The 24,437-nt window shown below is 39.2% G+C and overlaps 1 protein-coding gene across 1 annotated transcript in view; it reads left to right on the top strand.

Moving 5' to 3' along the window:
• Positions 1 to 24,437, top strand: part of LOC150091458 (actin-binding protein WASF3-like) — a 192,130-nt gene that overhangs the window by 76,059 nt on the left and 91,634 nt on the right. Inside the window, exon 3 of the mRNA XM_090368477.1 lies at positions 7,148 to 7,301. Within this exon, the coding sequence (XP_090224603.1) occupies positions 7,148 to 7,301 (154 nt within the window). The remainder of the gene's footprint in view (positions 1 to 7,147; positions 7,302 to 24,437) is intronic.

The raw sequence follows: 24,437 nt of genomic DNA, 5'->3' as shown, positions 1-24,437 counted from the left end.
AACTGATCCGTAGATGGGAAAAATGTGTTACTATACATGGAGAGTACATAGAAAAGGATTAAAGGTCCTGTGAAGTTTCACCTTTCTAGGGTTATTATTTCTAAGTAAGGGTACAAACTTTTTGTTACTCCTTCGTACATGTAGTGCAAAAACATCATTTTGTACACAGCAAAAGAGCAAGCTGATTTTACTACATACATATTAAGTTTCTCATATCGTAAAACAAATCATATACTATAAATAAATAACACTACTACTTCTTCAATCCTATAGTATCATTCTGTACAGGCAAACATGGGTGAGTTCTAGGCGTTAAAGGTATACATAACAGTTGTGTGTATAAATTGAAGTTTTACTTCCACACCACTTGGCTCTTCACTTAGACAAAATACATTATCGAAGTTCAGTATTTCAGCATGTGTTTGGTAATAGAAGTCATTCACAAGTTGATAAGATGCCAAAAGCTTTGAGACAACTGTGCTTGTAGCATCATCTCCGGTGCCTCTGTAGCCAGGTGGGTAGGAGCAGCAGTGCGTAGCGCATGCTTCTTGATTAGACCGGGGTTCGAGCCCATGAGCCACCAAATACGGAGGGTGCGGAAAAGTCAGGGAATGACAAACGCATATCCCCAAAGCAATATGGCCTTAGTTGCTAATGCTCCAAATAACAACAACAACAACAGCATCATTTCTGATTTTTAAACGTAAAGCAGATTTGACTGCTCAGATGATATGTACAATATACAAAGATATTTACAACTTAGGTATAACCTCAGATGTAAGGCTTACAACACCGGGATCCTGGTCATTTTTTTTTCCGGTATTGATACACATCTATTCTACAACCGTCTTTTCTCAATTTGAATTCACTTCCCCTTACGTTCGTAATCTGAGCAAGTGGAAGAATCCCATCAGAATTCAGCGTACTCAACCCATTCAAGGCATTATACACTTCAATCAGATCCCCTCGCAGGTGACTAGTCTTCAGCCGCTGCAATTTGCAGAACTTAAGTCTCTCTTGGTAAGAGGATCCCTTCATTTCCCTCAAAATCTTGTTGCCCTTCTCTGTACATGCTCAAGCAAATCTACATCCTTCCTAAAATGAGGCCTCCAGACGAGTACGCAGTATTCAAGGCATGGCCTGACCATTGCCTTATACAAAGGGATAATCACCTCCTTTGTATAAGGCAAAGGTCAGGCCAAGCCCTGAGTACTGCATACAGGTCTAAGTGTAGTACTACACAGTTGGTACATTCCTCTGGAGTTACTTCTACCCATACGCAGTACTTTGCATTTGTCAGTGTTAAACTTCAGTTACCACTTCTCAGCCCATCTGCCCAAATATTCTTGTCCTAAATATTCTTGATCCTATTGAAGTAGCACATGTAAAAAGGATAGGTGGAACAGGACCAGGGTATGTCTGCCAGGGGCAAAGGTTGATGACGTTGTAGAGCGGATATCATCTTTCAAGGGCACAAAAGGTGATATAGTTGTACACGTTGGCACTAATGATATTAAGAGTAGGAGACCGGCAGAATTACTCAACAAGTACAGGTCACTGTTGAAAAAAAGCCGAGAATTAGGGTTGAATTTAAAAGTGTCTGCAATTCTGCCCAGACACGATAGGAGGGAGTATATGATGAGAGCCTTGTCGATCAATTCGGCCCTGGAAAGATTGTGCAAGGCTCAAGGGGTAGAATTTTTTTCAGCCTGGACTGTACTTGTTAACAGGAGAGATTGCTTCTACAGGGATGGGATACACTTAAATAGAAAGGGTGCAAGAATATTTGCTGATGCTATCGAGGCAGTGTTAGGTGGGTCGGAAAACTGCTAGCTTGGGGGGATACAAAGACTAATAGTTTAACAGTAACCGCAGGCAGTGGTGAAGGTGATTCTTGCACAACTTCTATTAGAATAAGAAGCGACCTGGAGCGAGGGGTGTTGGGGGTTTCAGGGACGGATGGCAGTCATCCTGGAATAGTTGGGTATATGGGATGTGTTAGGGTAACAAGGAATAGGCATAGGAGCATGTATGCTTGCATGTATACCAATGCTAGAAGTATAGTAAATAAATTTGATGAATTTGAAGTGTTGGTCAAGACATCAAAGGCGGATATTGTTGGGATAGCAGAGACGTGGTGTCACAAAGATATAAGGAATGCAGAACTGGAATTTGGGGAGTACAATGTGTACAGAAAGGATAGACAGGACAGAAAGGGAGGAGGTGTTATGCTGTTAATTAAGAAAAACATAAAATCAAAAGAAGTGCATCCAGTTGATATAGATGGACAGTGCACTGTTGAGTCAGTTTGGTGTGACATAAGCACTGCAAAAGCAAAAATAAGAGTAGGAGTGTGTTATAGGCCTAATGACTCGAATGAGTACAATGAACAATTGTACAGAGAAATAGAGTGGGCCAGTAAATCAGAATGTCTTATAATGGGGGATTTTAACTTCCCAGATATTGACTGGAACTTGTGGGTTGGTCACTCACACACTAGTCAGACTTTTGTGGATTTATTGGATGATTGTTTTCTGCAGCAGCATGTTCGAGAGGCAACCAGAGAAAGTAATACTCTTGATCTGGTTATCAGCAGTGATCATTCGTGTATTAAGAATTTGCAGATAAAGGAACCACTAGGTGGCAGTGATCACAGTGTGCTGAAGTGGGATTTACTCAAAGAGGTAACTACCGTCAGGGGTAAAGGAAAGGGTTTTTGCTTCCGTAAAGGGGAGTACAGTGGTCTCAGACAGTTTTTAAATTCTGTACAGTGGGATCGACTGACGATGTTACAAACAGTAAATTCTAAGTGGGAAGCATTCAAGGAATTAATCGTGGAAGCTACTAGACTTTTCATACCGATGAAGAAATATTGTTCAAGGTTTAGGCCTAAATGGTTATCAAATGAACTAATGAGACTCGTGACAGAGAAGAAAAATGCATGGGATGCATATAAATTATCAGGCGACGCAGAAGCCTGTAGCAGATATAAGCTAGTCTGTAATCAGGTCACAAAGGAGGTTCGGCAGGCAAAGGCGGATTACGAGAAATCTTTGGCAAAAGATGCTAAGAAAAACAGCAAGGATTTCTTTACTTATATAAACTCTAAAAGGAAGGGGTTGAATATGATTGGTCCACTTGACATCGATGGTTCGACTGTTGATGATCCTGCTCAGATAGCAAACAAACTGAATGAGTATTTTGCATCTACATTCACACGTGAGGAATCATTACAGTTTGAAAATGGAAGAAGGTTATCAAATTGTAGCAGTGTGCTTAATGATTTTGTAATAACTGAGAGCAAAGTGGAGGAGAAATTGTTGAAGTTAAACATAAGAAAGGCACCTGGGGCGGATGGGATCTATCCAGTTATATTAAAGGAGGCGGCAAAGCAACTAAGCAAACCCTTAGCCATAATTATGAGAGCATCCTTGGATTCAGGGGAGGTTCCCACGGACTGGAGATGTGCAAATGTATCCCCAATTCACAAAGGAGGTTCGAAGGGTGACACGAATAATTACAGACCAGTTAGTTTAACTTCTGTTCCGGGTAAAATAATGGAGTCACTGGTTAAAGATGCATTGCAGGATCATCTAGACAAGACTGCAGCAATAATTCAGACACAGCATGGGTTTGTTAAGGGAAAGTCTTGTCTGACAAATTTGATTGGTTATTATGATGTGGTCACAAAGGAACTGGATGCAAAAAATAATTTTGATATCATATACTTGGATTTCAGGAAAGCTTTTGACACTGTTGCGCATGGAAGACTACTGTACAAATTGGAGCAGAATGGTATTAAGGGTAAGTTGCTACAATGGATAAAAGGATGGTTAAGTGGGAGAAGACAGAGGGTGGTAATCAATGGGTGCTGCTCTTCGAGGACTAATGTTATTAGTGGAGTCCCACAGGGTTCGGTGTTGGGGCCACTGTTGTTTTGTATATTTATCAATGATATTGATGAAGGTATATCAGGCTTAATGTCGAAGTTTGCAGATGACACGAAGGTTGGCAGGGTTGTTAATGACAGTAATGGCAGTGTGCTACTGCAACAGGATCTAGATAATTTGGGCAGATGGGCTAAGAAGTGGCAACTGAAGTTTAACCTTGACAAATGCAAAGTACTGCATATGGGTAGAAGTAACCCCAGAGAAACGTACCAACTGTGTGGTACTACACTTAAGGTGGTAGAAAATGAAAAAGACCTGGGAGTAATTGTGCAGTCAGATATGAAGTTTTCTGAGCAATGTAGACAGGCTGCTAGGGCAGGTCATGGGGTTTTGTCAATGATATATAGGAATTTTGCTAGCAGGGAAAAGGAGGTGATTGTCCCTCTGTATAAGGCAATGGTCAGGCCACGCCTTGAGTACTGCGTACAGGTCTGGAGGCCTCATTTTAGGAAGATTGTAGATTTGCTTGAGCGTGTACAGAGAAGAGCAACACGATTGGTGAGGGGAATGAAGGGATCCTCTTACCAAGAGAGGCTTAAGTTCTGCAAATTGCAGTGGCTGGAGACTAGGCACCTGCGCGGTGATCTGATTGAGGTCTATAAGGCCTTGAATGGGTTGAGCACGCTGAATTCTGATGGGATCCTCCCACTTGTTCAGAATACGAACCTACGGGGACATAAGTTCAAATTAAGAAAGGATAGATGTAGAATAGATGTGCGGAAATTTGCCTTTAGCCAGCGGGTGGTTAATTGCTGGAACAAACTTCCATCTGTCGTTGTGGAAGTTGATAGGTTAAATAAATTTAAGGAGGAACTGGACAGGCAATTGGAGGGTATGGTGTGATTTTTTTTTTTTGGCTGATGCTGCATAAGCTCCTACACTTGCTTTCTTGCATCAAGTGCCACTACTACTACTACTACTACTACTACTACTACATTGCCATTACTGTCATTAACAACCCCGCCAACCTTTGTATCATCTGCAAATTTCAACACTAAGCCTGATATACCTTCATCAATATCATTGATAAATATACAAAACAACAGTGAGCCCAATACCAAACCTTGTGGCACTCCACTAATAACATTAGTCCATGAAGAGCAGCATCCATTCATTACCACTCTGCCTTTTCGCACTCAACCACCCTTTTATCTATTATAGCAACTTACCCTTAATACCATTCTGCTCAAATTTGTACACTAGTCTTCCATGCGCAACAGTGTCAAAAGTTTTCCCAAAATCCAAGTATATGATATCAAAATTATTTTTTGCATCCAGTTCCTTTGTACCCACATTATAATATCCTATCAGATTTGTCAGACAAGACTTTCCCTTAACAAACCCATGCTGTGTCTGAATTATTGCTGCAGTCTTGTGTAGATGATCCTGCAATGCATCTTTAACCAGTGACTCCATTATTTTACCCGGAACAGAAGTTAAACTAACTGGTCTGTAATTAGTCATGTCACCCTTCGATCCCCCTTTGTGAATTGGGGATACATTTGCACATATTCAGTCCGTGGAGACTTCTCCTGAGTCCAAGGATGCTCTCATAATTATGGACAAGGGTTTGCTTAGTTCCTTTGCTGCCTCCTTTAATATAACTGGATAGATCGCATCCCACTACAGGTACCTTTCTTATGTTTAACTTCAACATTTTCTGCTCCGCTTTGCTCTCAGTTATTACAAAATCATTAAGTATCCCGTTACAATTTGGTAAACTTCTGGAATTTTTTTTCCCTTAATAACTCCTCTTATGTGAATGTAGATGCAAAATACTCATTGTTTGTTTGTTTGCTATCTGAGCAGGATCATCAATAGTCGAACCATCGATATCAAGTGAACCAATCTGATTCATCTCCTTCCTTTAGAGTTTATATAAATAAAGAAATCCTTGCTGTTTTCTTTAGCATCCTTTGCCAAAGATGTCTCGTAATCTTCCTTCGCTTGCCTAATCTCATTTGTGACTTGATTACAGACTAGCTTATATCTGCCATAGGCTTCTGTCTCACCTGATAATTTATATACATACCATGCATTTTTCTTTTCTACCACAAACTTATTAGTTTATTTAACAACCATTTAGGCCTAAACCTTGAACAATATTTCTTAATAGGTATGAAAAGTCTAGTAGCTTCCATGATTAATTCCTTGAACACTTCCAACTTAGAATTTGTTGTTGGTAACATCATCAGTTGGTCCCACTGTACAGAATTTAAAGCTGAGACCACTGTAGTCACCTTTACGGAAGCAAAAACCCTTTCCTTTACCCCTGATGATAATTATATCTTTAAGTAAATCCCACATCAGTACATTGTGATCACTGCCCCCTAATGGTTCCTTTACCTGAAAATTCGTAATACACAAATTATCTACTCTAACCTAAAGCTCTCACAGATGCCCATCAGAATGCTGAGTTGACGCCTAATTTCTAGACACACTCTGTGCACGTGGCACACACAAAGACATCCTCCTTGGCTAGATTATGTTCTGTTCCAGAGAGTACAGCAAACATTTCACAAGTTGCACATTTTTTTAGGTTGTGATGCATTGGAGAATCGCTCCCCTCAGTTCTCCCCCGAGTCACAGCACTCCTGCCACTTTGTGCCTGTTGCTTTGCTGCTCTAGTCTGGGATACTAGAAGGATCAGTAGTGTAGCCAATTTGTATTTGCGGTGCAAAACATAGTATGAACAGAGATAGGAGATTTGTATTCACCTTTGAATCACTCGTGTTGCAATGTAATTTGCAATGATCTAAGTTGGAAGTGAATGAGAGAGAAGGTGGGGATTCAGAGTGTTATATCTAGACCTCACTGATATCATTATGAATAATAATATGAGATGAGGATAAACGTAAGCAATATACAATATGTATAATAATAATAAGAGATATTATGAATATTAGTTAACATTCAGTATGATATATCTTATTTTCATATTGAATAGGGTCATCCCCCCTCCATTGATTGAGCCATTTCACAATAGAAGCAACTGAAATAGTTTGATGAATTAGTCACTTAGTATATTGTAGTACCAATACTACAATAATTCATACATAGTTGCATACATAATTCTTTCATGCTAGTGTAACATAATGTGAGAAATATTTGAATGCATTTTAAAATTTAGATTTTTTTTTTTTGTATAATAGATAAACTTTTAATATTATTAAATAACACCTTCTCTCATACGGTAGTGTCTTTGCAAGATATTCACATGAGGAAGGCCTTTAAAAGTTCTGTGGTTTATGACCAGCAAGTTGTTTCACGTGATTCCATGCCAGCTGCTATGAGGGATACATACCATGTGTGTGATAAGCCTCCACCATTAGATAAATTAAATCCATATAGGTAAGGAATTTTATTTGAATGGGCTCTATTAAGATATTTTACATTTTTTGTTATTTACATATAATCATATACTTAATTCTAAGTATGCTGTATTTGATTATTTAAAGTTTGACTTTTTTCCTTTTTTTTTTAATTAGAAATGTTGAGAAATTAGTTACACCACAGTTGAACTATAGGGTAACAAAAGTTGCTGAAGGTTAAGGAAATAATATAGTAATGAAATACAAAGACATACAGAGGAACTACATCTCTTATAAAGAGTACAACAAATCAGTGAGGGGAGGATTATTGATTAACCTATTATTATTATTATTATTTCAAATGCATTTCTAGTCAGGATCCTTGGATTTGACTTGCTAATAGTACCCGACCTTGAGACTGACTAACTCAAGATACTGAGGAGGAAATCCATGACTACTGACAGCTGGTCTTGAACCCCCGCACACATTCCACTCAGTACAGCCTTGTGCTCTTGCTAACATGGCTACCAGGGCCCATAACCTAGTATTGAGGGTTCTTAAAGGAGGTATTAGGAGTCCCACACCCAGATTTTGTAACAGTATGCCATACTAGTACAGATTGGGGAATAATTGTACAGTACTTACTATCTAGCAGGTATGTTGGTGTAATGACACATTCATACAAAAACCGTCACAAATTTGTTTGAGTTTCGGTTCCCTAAGATTTCATCTATTTTGATAACTTGAGATTTGACCATAAGATAGATTTTTTTTTTTTTTTTTTTTTCTTTTTTTTTTGTATAACAAAATTGTTTTAAAGGTTTTCTGATTTTACTGTCTAGTATAGCATCAAAGTTAAGAAAGTTGCATATTTTCATTTTACTCCCCCCTCCTTAAATAACAAAAACATTAATAAACTTTATATACCAGTATACCTGCTGTGATGTTTTTTTTTTCTTTTTTCCCTTAATCACCTGAACTGGAGCAAGAACAGAAAAATGTACACGAAAAATTATTAGAGGTTAACCCTTCCACGCAAAGTTCAGCCGAAGTTGAAGTATAACTTTGTTGCTTTTAGTACAAAATTTGACTTTAGTCTATGGTTATATAAAAATCTACTGCATTACTAAATTGATATGAGCAGTTAGCATTAGCATTAACAGAGGCATGTGATGCAAGAAAGCAGCATCAGCCAAAAAAAATAAAAATAAATAAAAAACTTCCCATTTCACCCATCCCTTTGCTCCAAAAGTTTGTCCAGTTTTTCCTTGAATTTATTTAAGCTATCAACTTCCACAACAGCTGATAGAAGTTTGTTCTAGGAATGAAACACCTGCTGGCTAAAGGCAAATTTCCGCACATCTATTTTACAACCGTCTTTCCTCAATTTGAATTTATGCCCACTCAGGTGCATAATCTGAGCAAGAGGAAGAATCCATTATCAGCATTGAGCTTGCTCAAACCATTAAACTACAATAGGTAATTGCAGTTTATTTTTAGGTATGTGAGCTACTATAAAAATTAAAAAATATGTCTATTAGAGTGGTATCATTATGAAGTTTAGTGTTCTTTCGATTTTTTCTTTCAGTCTGCATTATGTGTTAGAATAGTGGGAGTGCTATAATAATAAAATCAATAACAAGTATTTATCTCATGTTAGTGTACTATATACTGGCCATCTGCTTATGTAGAAATTTTTGGTGCATCCACTTGAAGTAAGTGGCACACTGCTACATTCCAAGTACAGTGGTACCTCGGTATATGTCCTTAATCCGTTCCTATTGTTAAAAATCCTGTTGTTATTGGCATATTATACAATGTCCCTGATCTTTGTTTGGTAATCGATTTCACCCCTTTCACAACGCTAGCAAATTTAATAACGTCTTTGTTTTTCACAATCGTAGATACCGTTTTTCTCGGCATACGGTATGCAGCAGCCAAGTCCTGGATACGCATGCCACCTTCATACTTATCAACAATCTCTTTTTTCACCTCCGTGGTGATCCTGCCCCATTTTCTTCGTTGCTTGGCTCTTCTCGTTAACTTTCTTAGAACTTATGGTTAATGAATTTACAAAACATTTATGCGAAAAAACACAAAATCACGTGAAAATTCACAGAGAGTTATAGCATGGGCTGTTCACTGAATGGTAGAAACTGCCGTACTGATGCTCGTGGGCAGTCGTGGCAGAGATGCCAGATCTTACTCCCTTTCCAAAAACCGAATTCAGTCGATCGAGGACGTAAGCGCGCACCGTGCGCGCATACGTCTGTGGTCGGTTTTATTCGGAAAGCCGAGTGAGGACGGGCACGCATACTTTGCTAGCGTCCGTCCTTGGTCGGCTTTTATTCGGTTTTTGGAGAGGGGGTAAGATCTGGCATCTGAGTCGTGGCTTTGTCTTGAGAGAGCTAAACAAGGGTAGCGCGCGGTTGTCGTGCTCATTTTGAAGCACGTGAGTTGTATTCCAAACAAAGTCGTATACCAAACCAAACAAAATTTTTCGCGTCCAAACAAGATGTATATCAAGTTGGACTTATTCCAAAGCAGACGTATACTGAGGTACCACTGTACTTTTTTTGAACAGGAAAAAAAAAAAAAAAAAAAATAGATTTATCATGATCTAGAAACTTTGTTTTTTCACATAAGAAAAGTTATAACTGAGATAGATTTAATTTTTTGGAGGTAAACAGATGGTTTTAGGAAAAGGATTAATGTGCCATCAATGTTAAAAGCTTAAATGACAAGAAGTGGAACTAGCATAAGAACTAAGTTAATATGGTATCAGAACAGCAGGTATCATAAAAACTAAGAGAATGAATACTAGAGAGCTATGGCCAAACAATAATTATAAATTGATTTATTCTGGAAGTAAGACACAATTTAAGGAAGGTATAGCTACAGCTTTTAGAATTAGTTTGGAAGAAAGTTGAATTGGCTGGGAAGCATTATTCAGTAGGGTTATGGGGCACAATTTAAGATGAAAAGTTGGATGGTGAAATTGGTGTGTGCATATAGCCTAGTTGGAAACTCAAAAAAAAAAAAGGAAATAGAAAATTTCTTTAATATGATAGGAAGAGCATTGTAAACTTTTGACAAAGAAATAACAGCATTAGTTGGAGAAATTAATAGCAGAGTAGGAAGAGTAGGAAATGATAATTGCATCTATACAGATTTTTTTTTTTGTAATGAACTGTACAGTCCTCTAACTCTGTACAGCTGGCACTGTACAGTTTTTTTTTTTTTTTTTTTATATAGCAACAGCCACAAAATCCTTTTTAATTAAATCTGGTGATAGGATTCAATATGGAATCAGAAAACATCATAAATTAATAAATAGTTTTATAGTGTTGCAGCTTTACTTAGTTAATAAAATACTTTTATACTATAAAATTCACATGGCTTAATTAATATATTTCACATTAAGCAATTGTATTAGTTTATCTGGACTGAGTTTTTCATTACATTATTATTTAGCAGTAGCTTAACACTGCAGTACTCATCTCTAAATGTGATTTAAAAAAAGGTGAATTCGTAGAAGGCGAAAGGTGAAAAAGAATTAAAATTAACTATTTAAAACATGGGCGAAGGTAAAGAAAGCCTGCACGAGAACGACAAGAAACATCGGATAACTTACGTGGAAAATTAGTTTGCCGATAAGGCACTCTAGCGCTGCTCACTCGGTAAACAGACGGTAGGTGTTATTGGTCTGGAGAAAAGTTGAGAACGATATACTGATTGACAGGTAGGCGTGGCAAATGACGTGCTGATTGGTGCGCAAACACAACACACGATAACATCGGTTTAGTATCACTGTAGCAGCACTAATGGTAACTTGTCCTAATCTCCCAAACATGAGAGGTATTAGAACCTATAGTACTTAGTACTGTGCTTGGTTTGGAGGTTGAGAAGACGAAAGAAGATATTTGTTGACATTGGACTTGAACTTCTGTAGATTGTAATTTGCAGGAAATACATATGAAGGAAGGTTGTTCCAGAAAACGGCAGTTGAATGAACAAATGAGGAAGATGAAAAGTTGGTTCTGTGGGTTTGAAGTTGGACAGTAAATGGATGTTGGCTGGTGGTGGCACGTGTTCGGACTGTTTTGAAAGAGAGAGCGGGAATTATAGAAGCCAATTGAGAAAAACAGTGCCCATGGAAGTATCTGTAGAAGAGGCATGCATCAGAAATAGTGCATCTATGAGAAAGCGAGTGGAGAGACTCTGTTAGAGATGAATCATTAATTAACCTAACTGCCCTCTTCTGAATGAAATCAAGAAGCCTGAGAGAGGTTTTGGGGGCACCACCCCAGATGTGGGAACAATATTCCATGGCAGGGCGGATTTGTGATTTATACAGAGTGAGCAGCTATTTGGAAGAAAAGTAACGCCGAGAGCGAAAGAGAAAAACAAGTGTTTTAGATGTAGAGGAATCAATATTTGTAATGTGCTTGTGCCAAGAGAGATTAGAAGTCAGGGTAATCCCCAAAAGAGATATATCATTTTGCCTAGAAATCGGAGTGTCACTAAAGATAAGCATAGGAGCAGAAGAATCCTTGTTGCGAGATATAAGACAAGACTGAGTTTTAGAAGGGTTGAAATGAACTAAGTTGTCTTTGCCCCACTGGAGAATTACCTGAAGATCAGCATTTAAGGAATTGGTAGCAGATGTTCGAGAGGTTGAAGCTGATTGAGCAGGACAAGGTTTCTCAAAATGGAAAGTTGAATGCAATGTGCTATCATCAGCAAAACTATGGATAGGATTTCTAGTCAGTGGAAGAAGGTCATTGATATACAAGAGGAAAAGAGTGGGGGAAAGAACTGAACCTTGGGGGACACCGGCATTAGTGGAGAAGTTAGAAGACAGAGAGCCATCTACCATCACCCTCAGTGAGCGATCAGAGAGAAAACTGGATAACCAATTACTAAAAACAGTTGGCAAACCATAAGATGGAAGCTTGTTTAGAAGACCTTTAAGCCAAACATGATTGAAAGCCTTTGAGATGTCAAGAGCAACTACTTGTGTTTCCCCAAACCTTTCCATTGAATTAGTCTATAAATGGGTAACATAAGCCAGAATATCACCAGTGTATCGACTCTGACGCAATCCATACTGGCGATCGTTGATCAGACGGAATGTTTCTAGGTAGTTTAAGAGTTGGCGTTTAATTGATTTCTCCATTACTTTAGAAAGAGTGGAAGTAATTGCAATGGGACGATAATTGGGTGGGAGGGATTTGTCACCCTTTTTAGGAACTGGCTGGATATGAGCAAGTTTCCAAGCAGAAGGAAAAACACCTTTTGAATAAGAAAGTGAAAAAAGGCGGCAAAGAATAGGAGTAAGTTCAGGAGCACAGGTTTTGAGAACAAGTGGAGAAATACCTCAGGACCTGGAGCTTTCTTAGCATCAAGATTCATAAAAATCCTTCTGATACCCTTTTGACGGAAAACCACAGGAGGCATTGAATGGAGCGTGTTGGGAATGGTGGGAGGTGTTTTACCAAGATCATTAATACATGAGCTGGAAGAAAAATGGGATACTAGCAGGTCAGCTTTATCCTTGGCTGAAGTGACAACACAACCATCTGGTTTGGACAAAGGTGGGAGCAGAGATGGGCAAAGTTGCGGCCAATAGCTTTGGCAAGAGACCACAATGCTCGGCTACCATTAGGGCAAGAAGCAAGTTTTCTACTCTTAGCCTGTTCAAACTCTAGTTTGGACTGATTAATAACTGCTTTACAATTGTTGCAATCTTTGGTGTAGGCAGAAAATGAAACTGAAGAATTAGAAACAAGCCATTTACGATATGCAACATTCTTCTCTTGTACAGCCTTAGCACATTTATTGGAAAACCAAGGTTTAGATAAAGGACGAGATTTTAAAGTGGAGTGTGAGATATTCCATTCCTGCAAGAATAATTTCACTGACACGATCTGAGCAAACGTTGACATCAGAAGATTTGAAACAGTAATCCGACCAAGGAAAAGAAGTCCCGCAGGTCATCCCATTTTGCATTCTTGTAATGCCAAACAACACGAGGTTGGGAATAGCCATGAGATAAAGGTTCCATTGGAGAAGAGACAATCACCAAGTCGTGATCTGAAGTGCCTAAAGGACCTCTCACTTCGACTGTGTACTTAGAAGAGTTGTTTGTGAGAAAAAGATAAAGCATATTGGCTGTATGATTAGGATTGTCCTGTATTCTTGTAGGTAAATGAACAATATGTGCTAGGTCATTAGTAATTGCAAAAGACTCAGCATCTCGACCTGCTGGGTCAGTGTGACTAGAAAACCGAAGCCGGCTGGAGTTGTGAACATTAAAATCACCAAGGAAAATTACCTCACTGTTAGGAAAGTTGGACTGGAGAAAGTCAAGTTGCAAAGAGAGGAAGTCAAAGAGCTCTAAGTGATTAGTGGAGTTGGGAGAACGGTAGAGACAACAGATGAATTTGACAGAATGAGGTAGAGAGATTTTAAGCCAGAGAAGATGAAAGAGAGGAGATTCCAAATTGCCAAGTCACTGACAGGGAATATCAGAATGGACATATGCACAAGTACCACCTTTGAGGCGAAAGGAATCATACAGCGAATAATTTGGGCATCTGAGATGAGCAGTAGTTGAGTCAACCGATAACTGAGATTCTGTCAGAAAAAGTACATGGGGTTTGGCAGACTGCAAGCAGAAATGGACATCGTTGAGATTAGAATTGAGACCACGTATATTTGTAAAATGAATTAGGGAGTCCTTGGGAGGTTTAGATCTTTTCGCAGATAAGCTTGCTCTATTAGTTTGACAATTCATGGTGTATTCAATAGTAAGAAAAAGTGGGTGGGACAAGCTGTATGAAGTAATGAAATTTTTGGATATGGCGTACATGTGGTAAGAATATACCCAGATCCTTGACATTACGTGGCCTCGACAATGCTCCCCGCATACACACTACTCGGACTCCCTCCAGTTACTATCTGGCAGAGTAGAGGTAGCAAGATTATACACTAGCTGATCCGGAAGCCTCCTAGAGAGTTACCAATAGGTTTTGTCCGGTGTACTAACTAGCAGCCGGCCTGCGAACACCGTTTTAGAGCTGTACCCTCGAAATGTAAGGAATATTGGATCTCGCCACGACGTTCATCATAACCTCAAAAGTCATCAATCATACTGCATGATGGAAGAGATAGGGAAAGGTTGACCGGAACTTAGCTCTAGAGACTAAACATGGGTTCCACCACTTCAAGCCTCCAGTAAGCAAAGTGGTGGTATTTCACACGTTGATGAGAGTCATCTACCACCTAGTACTGCCTGGTAACATAGAGGGGCGGCGTTCCTCCATGTGGTGTCAGTGCCACACCTCAACCCCTGCTTATGTTGGTTCACACTTGGGTGGTCACCCACCATGTACTTGTGCATGGAGGTTATACTCAGGATTACTAACAGTCCCACCATCGTGAAGGTGCAAGCAGAGGATTTGGCTGTCACAGACCGTCCGGACTTCACCGAAATTGGGTCCACTTGACTCGAGTGTCACCCGAATATCAGTTCCATCAGCATTTTAGACTCCCAGGTAGCAAGTACAGATTGTCTGTCATATCTGATAGAATGTCTGTGACAACCTCAAGGACCACATTTACTGTAATAGTGAAAAAAGGTCAGGTTACCTCGACTTGAATCCCATGGCAGCTTGAATACCTCCCGAAGTGGAGGGGGTAACCTAACCTTTTTTTCTTTAGAATCTGTCATATTTAGAAATACATTCATAAAAAAATAAATTTTGTTATGACTGTATTTTTATTTTCTTGTTCAATAATATGCCCTAATGGTGAAAATAGGTCAGGTTACCTCCACTTGAACCTCTCCCGAAATGGATGGGGTAACCTAACCTTTTTTCTTTAGAATCATGAGTGGTCTAGCACATAAATTGTTTATTAATAAAATATTAATTTTTTATTACTGTACTTTTATTTTTAAAGACACTCATGTGGAAATTTCTTCCATCTTTAAAAAATTCATCGCTACTATTACCTGTTCACCGTTCATTACAAAACTATTATACACCGTTCTTTACTGGTAAATACATATCATAATGTCAACCAATGACTACACAGTAGCTTGTCATCTGTCGTGCCCACCACCAATCATTTCATAGTTTGCCCTGCCTACCTGTCAATCAATATATCATCCAGATCGAGCAGCGCTAGAGTGCCGTATCGGGAAGTTAATTTTCCGTGTAACTTAAGCGACATTTCTCGTCGTTCTCGTGCAGGCTTTCTTTACCCAAGCCAAAACATGTCCTAAGGAAGAAAGAAGTGCACAACTTTTTCAAAAGTTGTCGTCTATAAAAATTGGTTTTCTAATACATAATTCCAGTTTTTTATAGATAAGCTGGGAAAAAGTTGTGCACTTTTTTCTTTAGGGCATGTTTTAAATAGTCAATTTTAATTCTTTTTCACCTTTCACCTTCTATGAGTTCACTCTTTTAAATATGGATTTAGAGGTGAATACTGCAGTGATAAGCTATTGCTAAATAATTTAATTTCACATTTAATTAATTCTATTAATTAAATGTGAAAGATGCCCAACCAAATTAAATTAATTCTTAATTTAATTTGGTTGGGCATCTGAGCGGGATATCATCATTCTTCTCTATTACGACGAGTGCGAGAGTACATGTGAACAGGCAAAGTTTTTACAGCTCCAATAAATAGAGAAGTTTTTGCTTTTTTATTGACTTAAATTGGCATATTAATTTATTTTTTAGAGTTGTTTATATTCCTAGTAAAAATACTTTAGTTTAAATTGAATTTAGATAGAGACTTTGTAAGTTATTACTTAGTATTGGTAAGGGTATCAAATCCACGTGTAGACAGGTTTTGCAGCTCCCGCGAATGAAAAGTTTTTAATTATACTTAGCCGCTTTATTGACTTAATTGTTAGATTAAATTATTTTCTATAAATAGCTTATAGACCTAGTCAAGCTCCGTGGTTTATTTTGAATTTAGATAGCGCGATTCGGAAAGTAAATAATACCTAGTATCCCTAGATTAACTGTTCATAACTTGCCGCCATTGTTATACGACAACGTGTGCTAGCGTAAGGTTTAACGGAAAACTAAAGAGCGTAAGGTTTAACGGAAAACTAGATAGTGAGTATAGTAGTATCAATTAATCAGTAAAATTTATTAATCTTATTAAATTTCATTGTCAATTCAATTGTACTTTTTTAACTAAATAAATATAGCGACCAGTTATTATAAACATGACATCATAAAATTAATACATATAAGTTGACAGAGGATAAAAAGTCATATAACCTAACTCAGAGATAATATTCAATACCGAAATACATATTTTCGTGTTATAACTGCATTGGGATATAGGTTTAGGGTTATTTTTGTATTGGAATTTTATTGAACATGAGTAGAAATCATGACTCAGACCAGAGTCATAAGGCTCAAACTAGTGGCAGTGCTGTGGCTCAGGGGAGAACTGAGAGGGGCCGTTGTTCTCTGAATCACATTCTGTTGAAATGCACTGCTTGTTTGATGTTTGTGGAGCAATCAGGAATGGGACATGATATTGCCAAGGGGAATGTCTTTGGGTGTGTGTGCGCATGATGTAAGGAGTGCGAGGAAATCAGGCGCCAACTCAGCATTGTTATGGGCTTCTATGAGAGCTTGAAGGACTGAGTGGATGCCCTCGAAGGATTTAAATTGAGGGGCCCATCAAGCTCTCAGCTGCCCACATCAATGCCAGAGCTTGCACTTGAACATCACGCAACACAGCGGCAACCCCCAATGCAGAATGCGCTGGTCCCAAAGGAGCTAGTTGTTGTAGGTGACTCTATTGTCTGGGAAACGGGGAACATATTGTGCAAAAAGGATAGATGGAACAGGACCAGGTTATGTCTGCCAGGTGCAAAGGTTGATGAAGTTTTAGGGCAGATATCATCCTTTAAGGGCACAAAGGGTGCCCTTAAGGATGATATCTGCCCTACAATTTGCTTTCGTAAAGGTGACTATGGTGGTCTGAGGCAGTATTTAAATTCTATACGGTGGGATATTTGCTGTTCGTAACATCATCAGTTGGTCCCGGTGGGACCAACTGATGATGTTACGAACAGCAAATTCAAAATGGGAAGCATTCAAAGAATTATCTTGCATGCTACTAGGCTTTACATACCAACTAAGAAATATTGTTCAAGGTTTAAGCCTAAATGGATATCAGCTGAACTAATGAGACATGTGGCAGAGAGGAAAAATGCATGGGATACATATAAATTAATGGGTGACGTAGAAGCCTATGATAGATATAAGCTGGTCTCTAACCAAGTCACAAAGGAGATTAGGCAGACAAAGGCAGATTATGAGAAAGCCTTGGCAATGGATGCAAATAAAAACAACAAAGAGTTCTTTACCTATGGAAACCCTAGAAGGAAAGGGATGAATCAGATTGGTCCACTGGATATTGATAGTTCAACTGTTGATGATCCTGCTCAGGTGGCTAACAAACTAAATGAGTATTTTGCATCAATATTCGCCCATGAAGAGTTATTCAGGGAGGGGAATGCCAGAGGTGAGTTAAACTCTGGCAGTGAGCTTGATGATTTTGTAATAACTGAGAGTAAAGTGGAGAAGAAATTGTTGAAGATAAACATAAAAAAGGCACCTGGGGTGGATGGGATCTATTCAGTTATATTAAAGGAGGCAGCAAAGGAAGTTAACAAACCCTTAGCCATAATTATGAGAGCTTCTTTGGACTCAGGGGAGGTACCCATGGACTGGAGATGTGCAAATGTGACACCAATTCACAAAGGAGGATGAAAGGGCAACACAAGTAATTATAGACCTGTTAGTTTAACTTCTGTTCCAGGAAATTTAATGGAGGCACTGGTTAAAGAAGCACTGCAGGATCATCTAGACAAGACTTCAGTTATAGCTCGAACACAGCATGGTTTTGTTAAGGGAAAGTCTTGCCTGACCAATTTGATTGAATTCTATGATGTGGTCACAAAGGAACTGGATGCAGGGAATAACTTTGATATCATATATTTGGATCTTAGAAAGGCTTTTGATACTGTTGCACATGGAAGACTGCTGCAGGTGCAGTGTGGCATTGGAGGCAAATTGCTGCTATGGATAAAGGGTTGGTTGAGTGGGAGAAGACAGAGAGTGGTAATCAATGGACACTGCTCGTCGTGGACTAATGTTATTAGTGGAGTCCCTTAGTGTTGATAAGTAGTAGTAGTAGTAGTCGTGGCATGTGATGCAAGAAAGCAAGTGTATGAGCTTATGCAGCATAGAACAAAAAAAAAAAAAAAAAAATCACACTATTCCCTCCAAATGCCTGTCCAGTTCCTCCTTAAATTTATTTAACCTATCAACTTCCGCAACAACAGATGGAAGTTTGTTCCAGCAATTGACCACCCTCTGGCTAAAGGCAAATTTCCGCACATCAATTCTACATCTGTCTTTTCTTAATTTGAATTTATGCCCCCTTAGGTTCGTAATCTGAACAAGTGGAAGGATCCCATCAGAATTCAGCGTGCTCAATCCATTCAAGGCCTTATACACCTCAATCAGATCACCGCGCAGGTGCCTAGTCTTCAGCCACTGCAATTTGCACAACTTAAGCCTCTCTTGGTAAGAAGATCCCTTCATTCCCCTCACCAATCTTGTTGTCCTTCTCTGTACACGCTCAAGCAAATCTACATCCTTCCTAAAATTAGGCCTCCAGACTTGTATGCAATACTCAAGGCGTGGCCTAACCTGACCATTGCCTTATACAGAGCGACAATCACCTCCTTTTCCTTGCTAGCAAAATTCCTATAAAACCCCATGAACTGCCCTGGCAGCCTGTCTGCATTACTCAGAAAACTTCATATCTGATTGCACAATTACTCCCAGGTATTTTTCCTTTTCTACCACCTTAAGTGTAGTACCACACAGTTGGTACGTTTCTCTGGGGTTACTTCTACCAATATGCAGTACTTTGCATTTGTCAAGGTTAAACTTCATTTGCCACTTCTTAGCCCATCTGCCCAAATTATCTAGATCCTGTTGCAGGAACACACTGCCATTACTGTTATTAACAACCCTGCCAACCTTTGTATCATCTGCAAACTTCGACACTAAGCCTGATATACCTTCATCAATATCATTGATAAATATAAAAAACAACAGAAGACCCAACACCGAACCCTGTGGGACTCCACTAATAACATTAGTCCACGAAGAGCAGCACCCATTAATTACCACCCTCTGTCTTCTCTCACTCAACCATCCTTTTATCCATTGTAACAACTTACCCTTAATACCATTCTGCTCCAATTTGTACAATAGTCTTCCATGGGCAACAGTGTCAAAAGCTTTCTGAAATCCAAATATATGATATCAAAATTATTTTTTGCATCCAGTTCCTTTGTAACCACATCATAATATCCTATCAAATTTGTCAGACAAGACTTTCCCTTAACAAACCCATGCTGTGTCTGAATTATTGCTGCAGTCTTGTCTAGATGATCCTGCAATGCATCTTTAACCAGTGAGTCCATTATTTTACCCGGAACAGAAGTTAAACTAACTGGTCTGTAATTACTTGTGTCACCCTTCGATCCACCTTTGTGAATTGGGAATACAATTGCACTTCTCCAGTCCATGGGGACCTCCCCTGAGTCCAAGGATGCTCTCATAATTATGGCTAAGGGTTTGCTTAGTTGCTTTGCCGCCTCCTTTAATATAACTGGATAGCTCCCATCCACCCCAGGTGCCTTTCAATATTGAGTCCATTGTTGTTTTCTGTATTTATAAATGATATTGATGATGGTATATCAAGCTTAATGTCCCAGTTTGCAGACGATACGAAGGTTTGAAGGGTTGTTAAGGACACTAATGACAGTACGCTGCTGCAACAGGATCTAGAAAAGTTGAGCAGATGGGCTGAGAGGTGGCAAATGAAGTTTTAACATTGACAAATGTAAAGTACTACATATGGGAAGCAGCAACCCCAGAGTGACATATCAACTTTGTGGTACTAAACTGACAGTGGGCCGACCGGCCTAGCTGGGTGGGTAAAGTGCCTGCCTGGCAACCCAAAGGTCGCGGGTTCGAATCCCGTCTCGGGCTTGGATCAGAATACTGCAAAAACCTTGGGCGGTGCATTATGGCCACAGAAGCCGATGCGCCAACAACTAACTAAAAAAAAAAAAAAAAAAAACTGACAGTGGTAGAGAACGAAAAGGACCTGGGGGTAATTGTGCAGGCAGATATGAAGTTTTCTGAGCAGTGCAGGCAGTCTGCAAGAGTAGCTCATAGTGTCTTGTCAATGATATACTGGAATTTTCTAGCAGGGATAAGGAGGTGATTATCCCCTTATATAAGGCAATGGTAAGGCCACACCTTGAGTACTATGTACAGGTTTGGAGGCCTCATTTTAAGAAGGATGTAGAACTGTTGGAACGAGTACAGAGAAGGGCAACAAGATTAGTGAATGGAACAAAGGGCTGCTCTTACGAAGAAAGGCTTAAATTTTGCAAATTACAGTGTCTGGAGACTAGGCACCTGCGAGGTTATCTGATTGAGGTGTATAAAGCCTTGAATAGTTTGAGCATGCTCAATGCTGATGGTATTCTTCCTCTTGCTCAGAATAATCATTGGAGAGGGCATAAATTCAAATTGAGGAAAGAGCGAGGTAGGATAGATGTGTGGAAGTTTGCCTTTAGCCAATGGGTGGTTGGTTAGTGGAACAGACTTCCATCCTTTGTTGTGGAAGTTGATAGCCTTAATAAATTTAAGGTTGAGCTGCACAGGTACTTGGAACGAATGGAGGGGTGAAACGGGAGCGTGTTTTTTTTTTGTCTGATGCTGCATAAGCTTGCTTTCTTGCATCATATGCCTATACTAATGCTGTACACATTGGCACTAATGATATTAAGAGTATGAGACCGGCAGAATTACTTAACAAGTACAAGACAATGCTGAAAAGAAGCTGAGTTAGGGTTGAATTTCAAAGTGTCTGCAATTCTGCCCACACACGATAGGAAGGAGTATATGATGAGAACCTTGTTGATCAGTTCGGCCCTGGAGAGATTGTGCAAGGCTCAAGGGATAGAATTTTTCTCAGCCTCGTCTGTGTTTGTTAACAGGAGAGACTGCTTCTACAGGAATGGGATACACTTAAATAGAAAGGGTGCAAGAATATTTGCTGATGCTATCGAGGCGGAGTTAGGTGGGGCAGGAAAACTGCTAGCTTGAATGGATACCCAGACTAATAGATTGACAGTAGCTGCTGGCAGAGGTAAAAGTGATTCTTGCACTACTTCTGTTGAAATGCAATTGAGCTGCTGCCTGGGAGTCATAGTGGAACAAGTAAATACATGGGTTGTGTTAGGGTAACTAAGAGTAGAAATAGGTGCATTATTCTTGCATGTACACCAATGCTAAGAGTATAGTTAATAAATTCAATGAGTTTGAAGTGCTAGTCAAGACATCAAATGCAGATATTGTTGGGATATCCGAGACGTGGTGTCACACAGACATAAGCAGTGTAGAATTGGAATTTGGGGAGTACAATGTGTACAGAAAGGATAGAGAGGACAGGAAGGGAGAAGGGGTTATGCTGTTAATTAAGAAACACATAAAATGTAAGGAAGTGCATTCAATTGATGTTGATGGACAATGCAACGTTGAGTCTGTTTGGTGTGAAATAAGCACTGGGAAAGGAAAAATGAGAGTAGGTGTGTGTTATAGGCGTAATGAATCTGATGAGTATAATGAGAAATTGTGCAGAGAAATAGAGTGGGCCAGTAAATCAGTGTCTTATAATGGGGGATTTCAATTTCCCAGAAATTGACTGGAATTTGTGGGTTTGTCACTCACACACTAGCAAGGCTTTTGTGGATTTATTGAATGATTGTTTTCTACAGCAGCATGTTCGGGAGGCAACTAGAGGGAGTAATACTCTTGATCTGATTATCAGTAATGAATCTTCATGCATCAGGAATCTTCAGATAAAGGAACCACTAGGTGGCAGTGATCACAGCGTGCTGAAGTGGGATTTACTCAAAGAGGTAACTACCATCAAGGGTAATTGGAAGGGTTTTTGCTTTCGTAAAGGTGACTACGGTGGTCTCTGACAATATTTAAATTCTATACGGTTGAACTAACTGATGATGTTACCAACAGCAAATTCAAAATGGGAAGCATTCAAAGAATTAATCTTGGAAGCTACTAGGCTTTTCATACCAAGAAAGAAATATTGTTCAAGATTTAGGCCTAATTGGATGTCAGATGAACTAATTAGACATGTGACAGAGAAGAAAAATGCATGGGATACATATAAATTAACATGTTACACAGAAGTACGTACAGTCAGAAGTCTATGATAGATATAATCTGGTCTGTAACCAAGTTACAAAGGAGGTTTGGCAGGCGAAGGCAGATTACGAGAAATCATTGGCGAAGGATGCAAAGGAAAACAGCAAAGAGTTCTTTACTTATATAAACTCTAGAACGAAGGAGATGAATCAGATTGGTCCACTTGATATAGATGGTACAACTGTTGATGATCCTGCTCAGGTAGCTAACAAACTAAATGAATATTTTGCATTGACATTCACACATGAGAAGTTATTCAGAGAGGGGAATGCCAGAGGTGTATTCAACTCTGGCAGTAAGCTAGATAATCTTGTAATGTAATGTAAAGTGGAAAAGAAATTGTTGAAGATAAACACAAGAAAGGTACCTGGCGTGGATGGAATCTATCCAGTTATATTAAAGGAGGTGGCAAAGGAAGTAAGCAAACCCTTAGCCCTAATTATGAGAGCTTCCCTGGACTCAGGGGAGAGGTACCCATGGACTGAAGAAGTGCAAATGTGACCCCCAATCTACAAAGGAGGATCAAAGGGAGACACGGGTAATTAGAGACCTGTTAGTTTAACTTCTGTTCCAGGGAAATTAATGAATGCACTGGTTAAAGAAGCATTGCAGATCATCTAGACAAGACTTCAGTTATATCTTGGACACAGCATGGGTTTGTTAAGGAGAAGTCTTGTCTGACTAATTTGATTGGATACTATGATGTAGTCACAAAGGAACTGAATGCAAAGAATAACTTTGATATCATATATTTGAATCTTAGAAAAGCCTTTGATACTGTTGCACATGGAAGACTGCTGCACAAATTGTAGCAGTGTGGCATTGGAGGCAAATTGCTGCTATGGATAAAGGGATGGTTGAGTGAGAGAAGACAGAGAGTGGTGATCAATGGACACTGCTCTTCGTGGACTAATATTATTAGTGGAGTCCCTCATGGTTCAGTGTTGGGTCCATTGTTGTTTTCTGTATTTATAAATGATATTGATGATGGTATATCAGGCTTAATGTCGAAGTTTGCAGACGATACAAAGGTTGGCAGGGTTATTAATGACACTAATGACAGTACACTGCTGCAACAGGATCTAGAAAAGTTGAGCAGATGGGCTCAGAGGTGGCAAATGAAGTTTAACATTGACAAAAGTAAAGTACTGCATATGGGAAGCATTAATCCCAGAGTAACGTACAGTCAGTCCTCTTATAACACGTGTTTACACTACACGAATTCGATCATACACGATTTATAAATATGGGAACGATATCTGGTATAACATGAACCGAATTCGCTTATGCACGATTCGCCTTTGTGTTTACAAGAAATGGCAGTCGAATGTGGAATCACCCCAAACTGAACGCAACACGATAGGAATGAAGAGAAGATCCTGAAAATGTATTTGTTTTTTATATCAGTGAAGGGGAAACACATTTCACCATAATAACGTAAAAACCAACACAATTCCAGCTATCGGTATAATCGCAAATGCAATTATTTGTTTTGTTAATATTTGTATTTCTGAGTCCAAAGCAGAATCCGTCGTTGAATATTTATAGGCATTTACAAGAAGCACGAACTGAGGTTTCGTGTTGATTTACACGAATATTAAGAGAAAACCGCGTCGAACCTTGGTAAGACGAGTCGCAATCACCGCAAGAAATGTTGTATACCAGATCATTAATTTGAGTTGCGAACGCGCAAAATCAATTTCTAAATGCCTATAAATATTCAACGACGGATTCTGCTTTGGACTCAGAAATACAAATATTAACTAGCAGATTCTTAAACAGGGGTTATCCCATTAACACAATAAATCGAA

This window comes from Mastigoproctus giganteus, chromosome 1 (genome assembly GCF_048544385.1).
Source record: "Mastigoproctus giganteus isolate SK-2022 chromosome 1, ASM4854438v1, whole genome shotgun sequence".
NCBI lineage: Eukaryota > Metazoa > Arthropoda > Arachnida > Uropygi > Thelyphonidae > Mastigoproctus > Mastigoproctus giganteus.
This window is presented reverse-complemented; position numbering and strand designations above follow the sequence as displayed.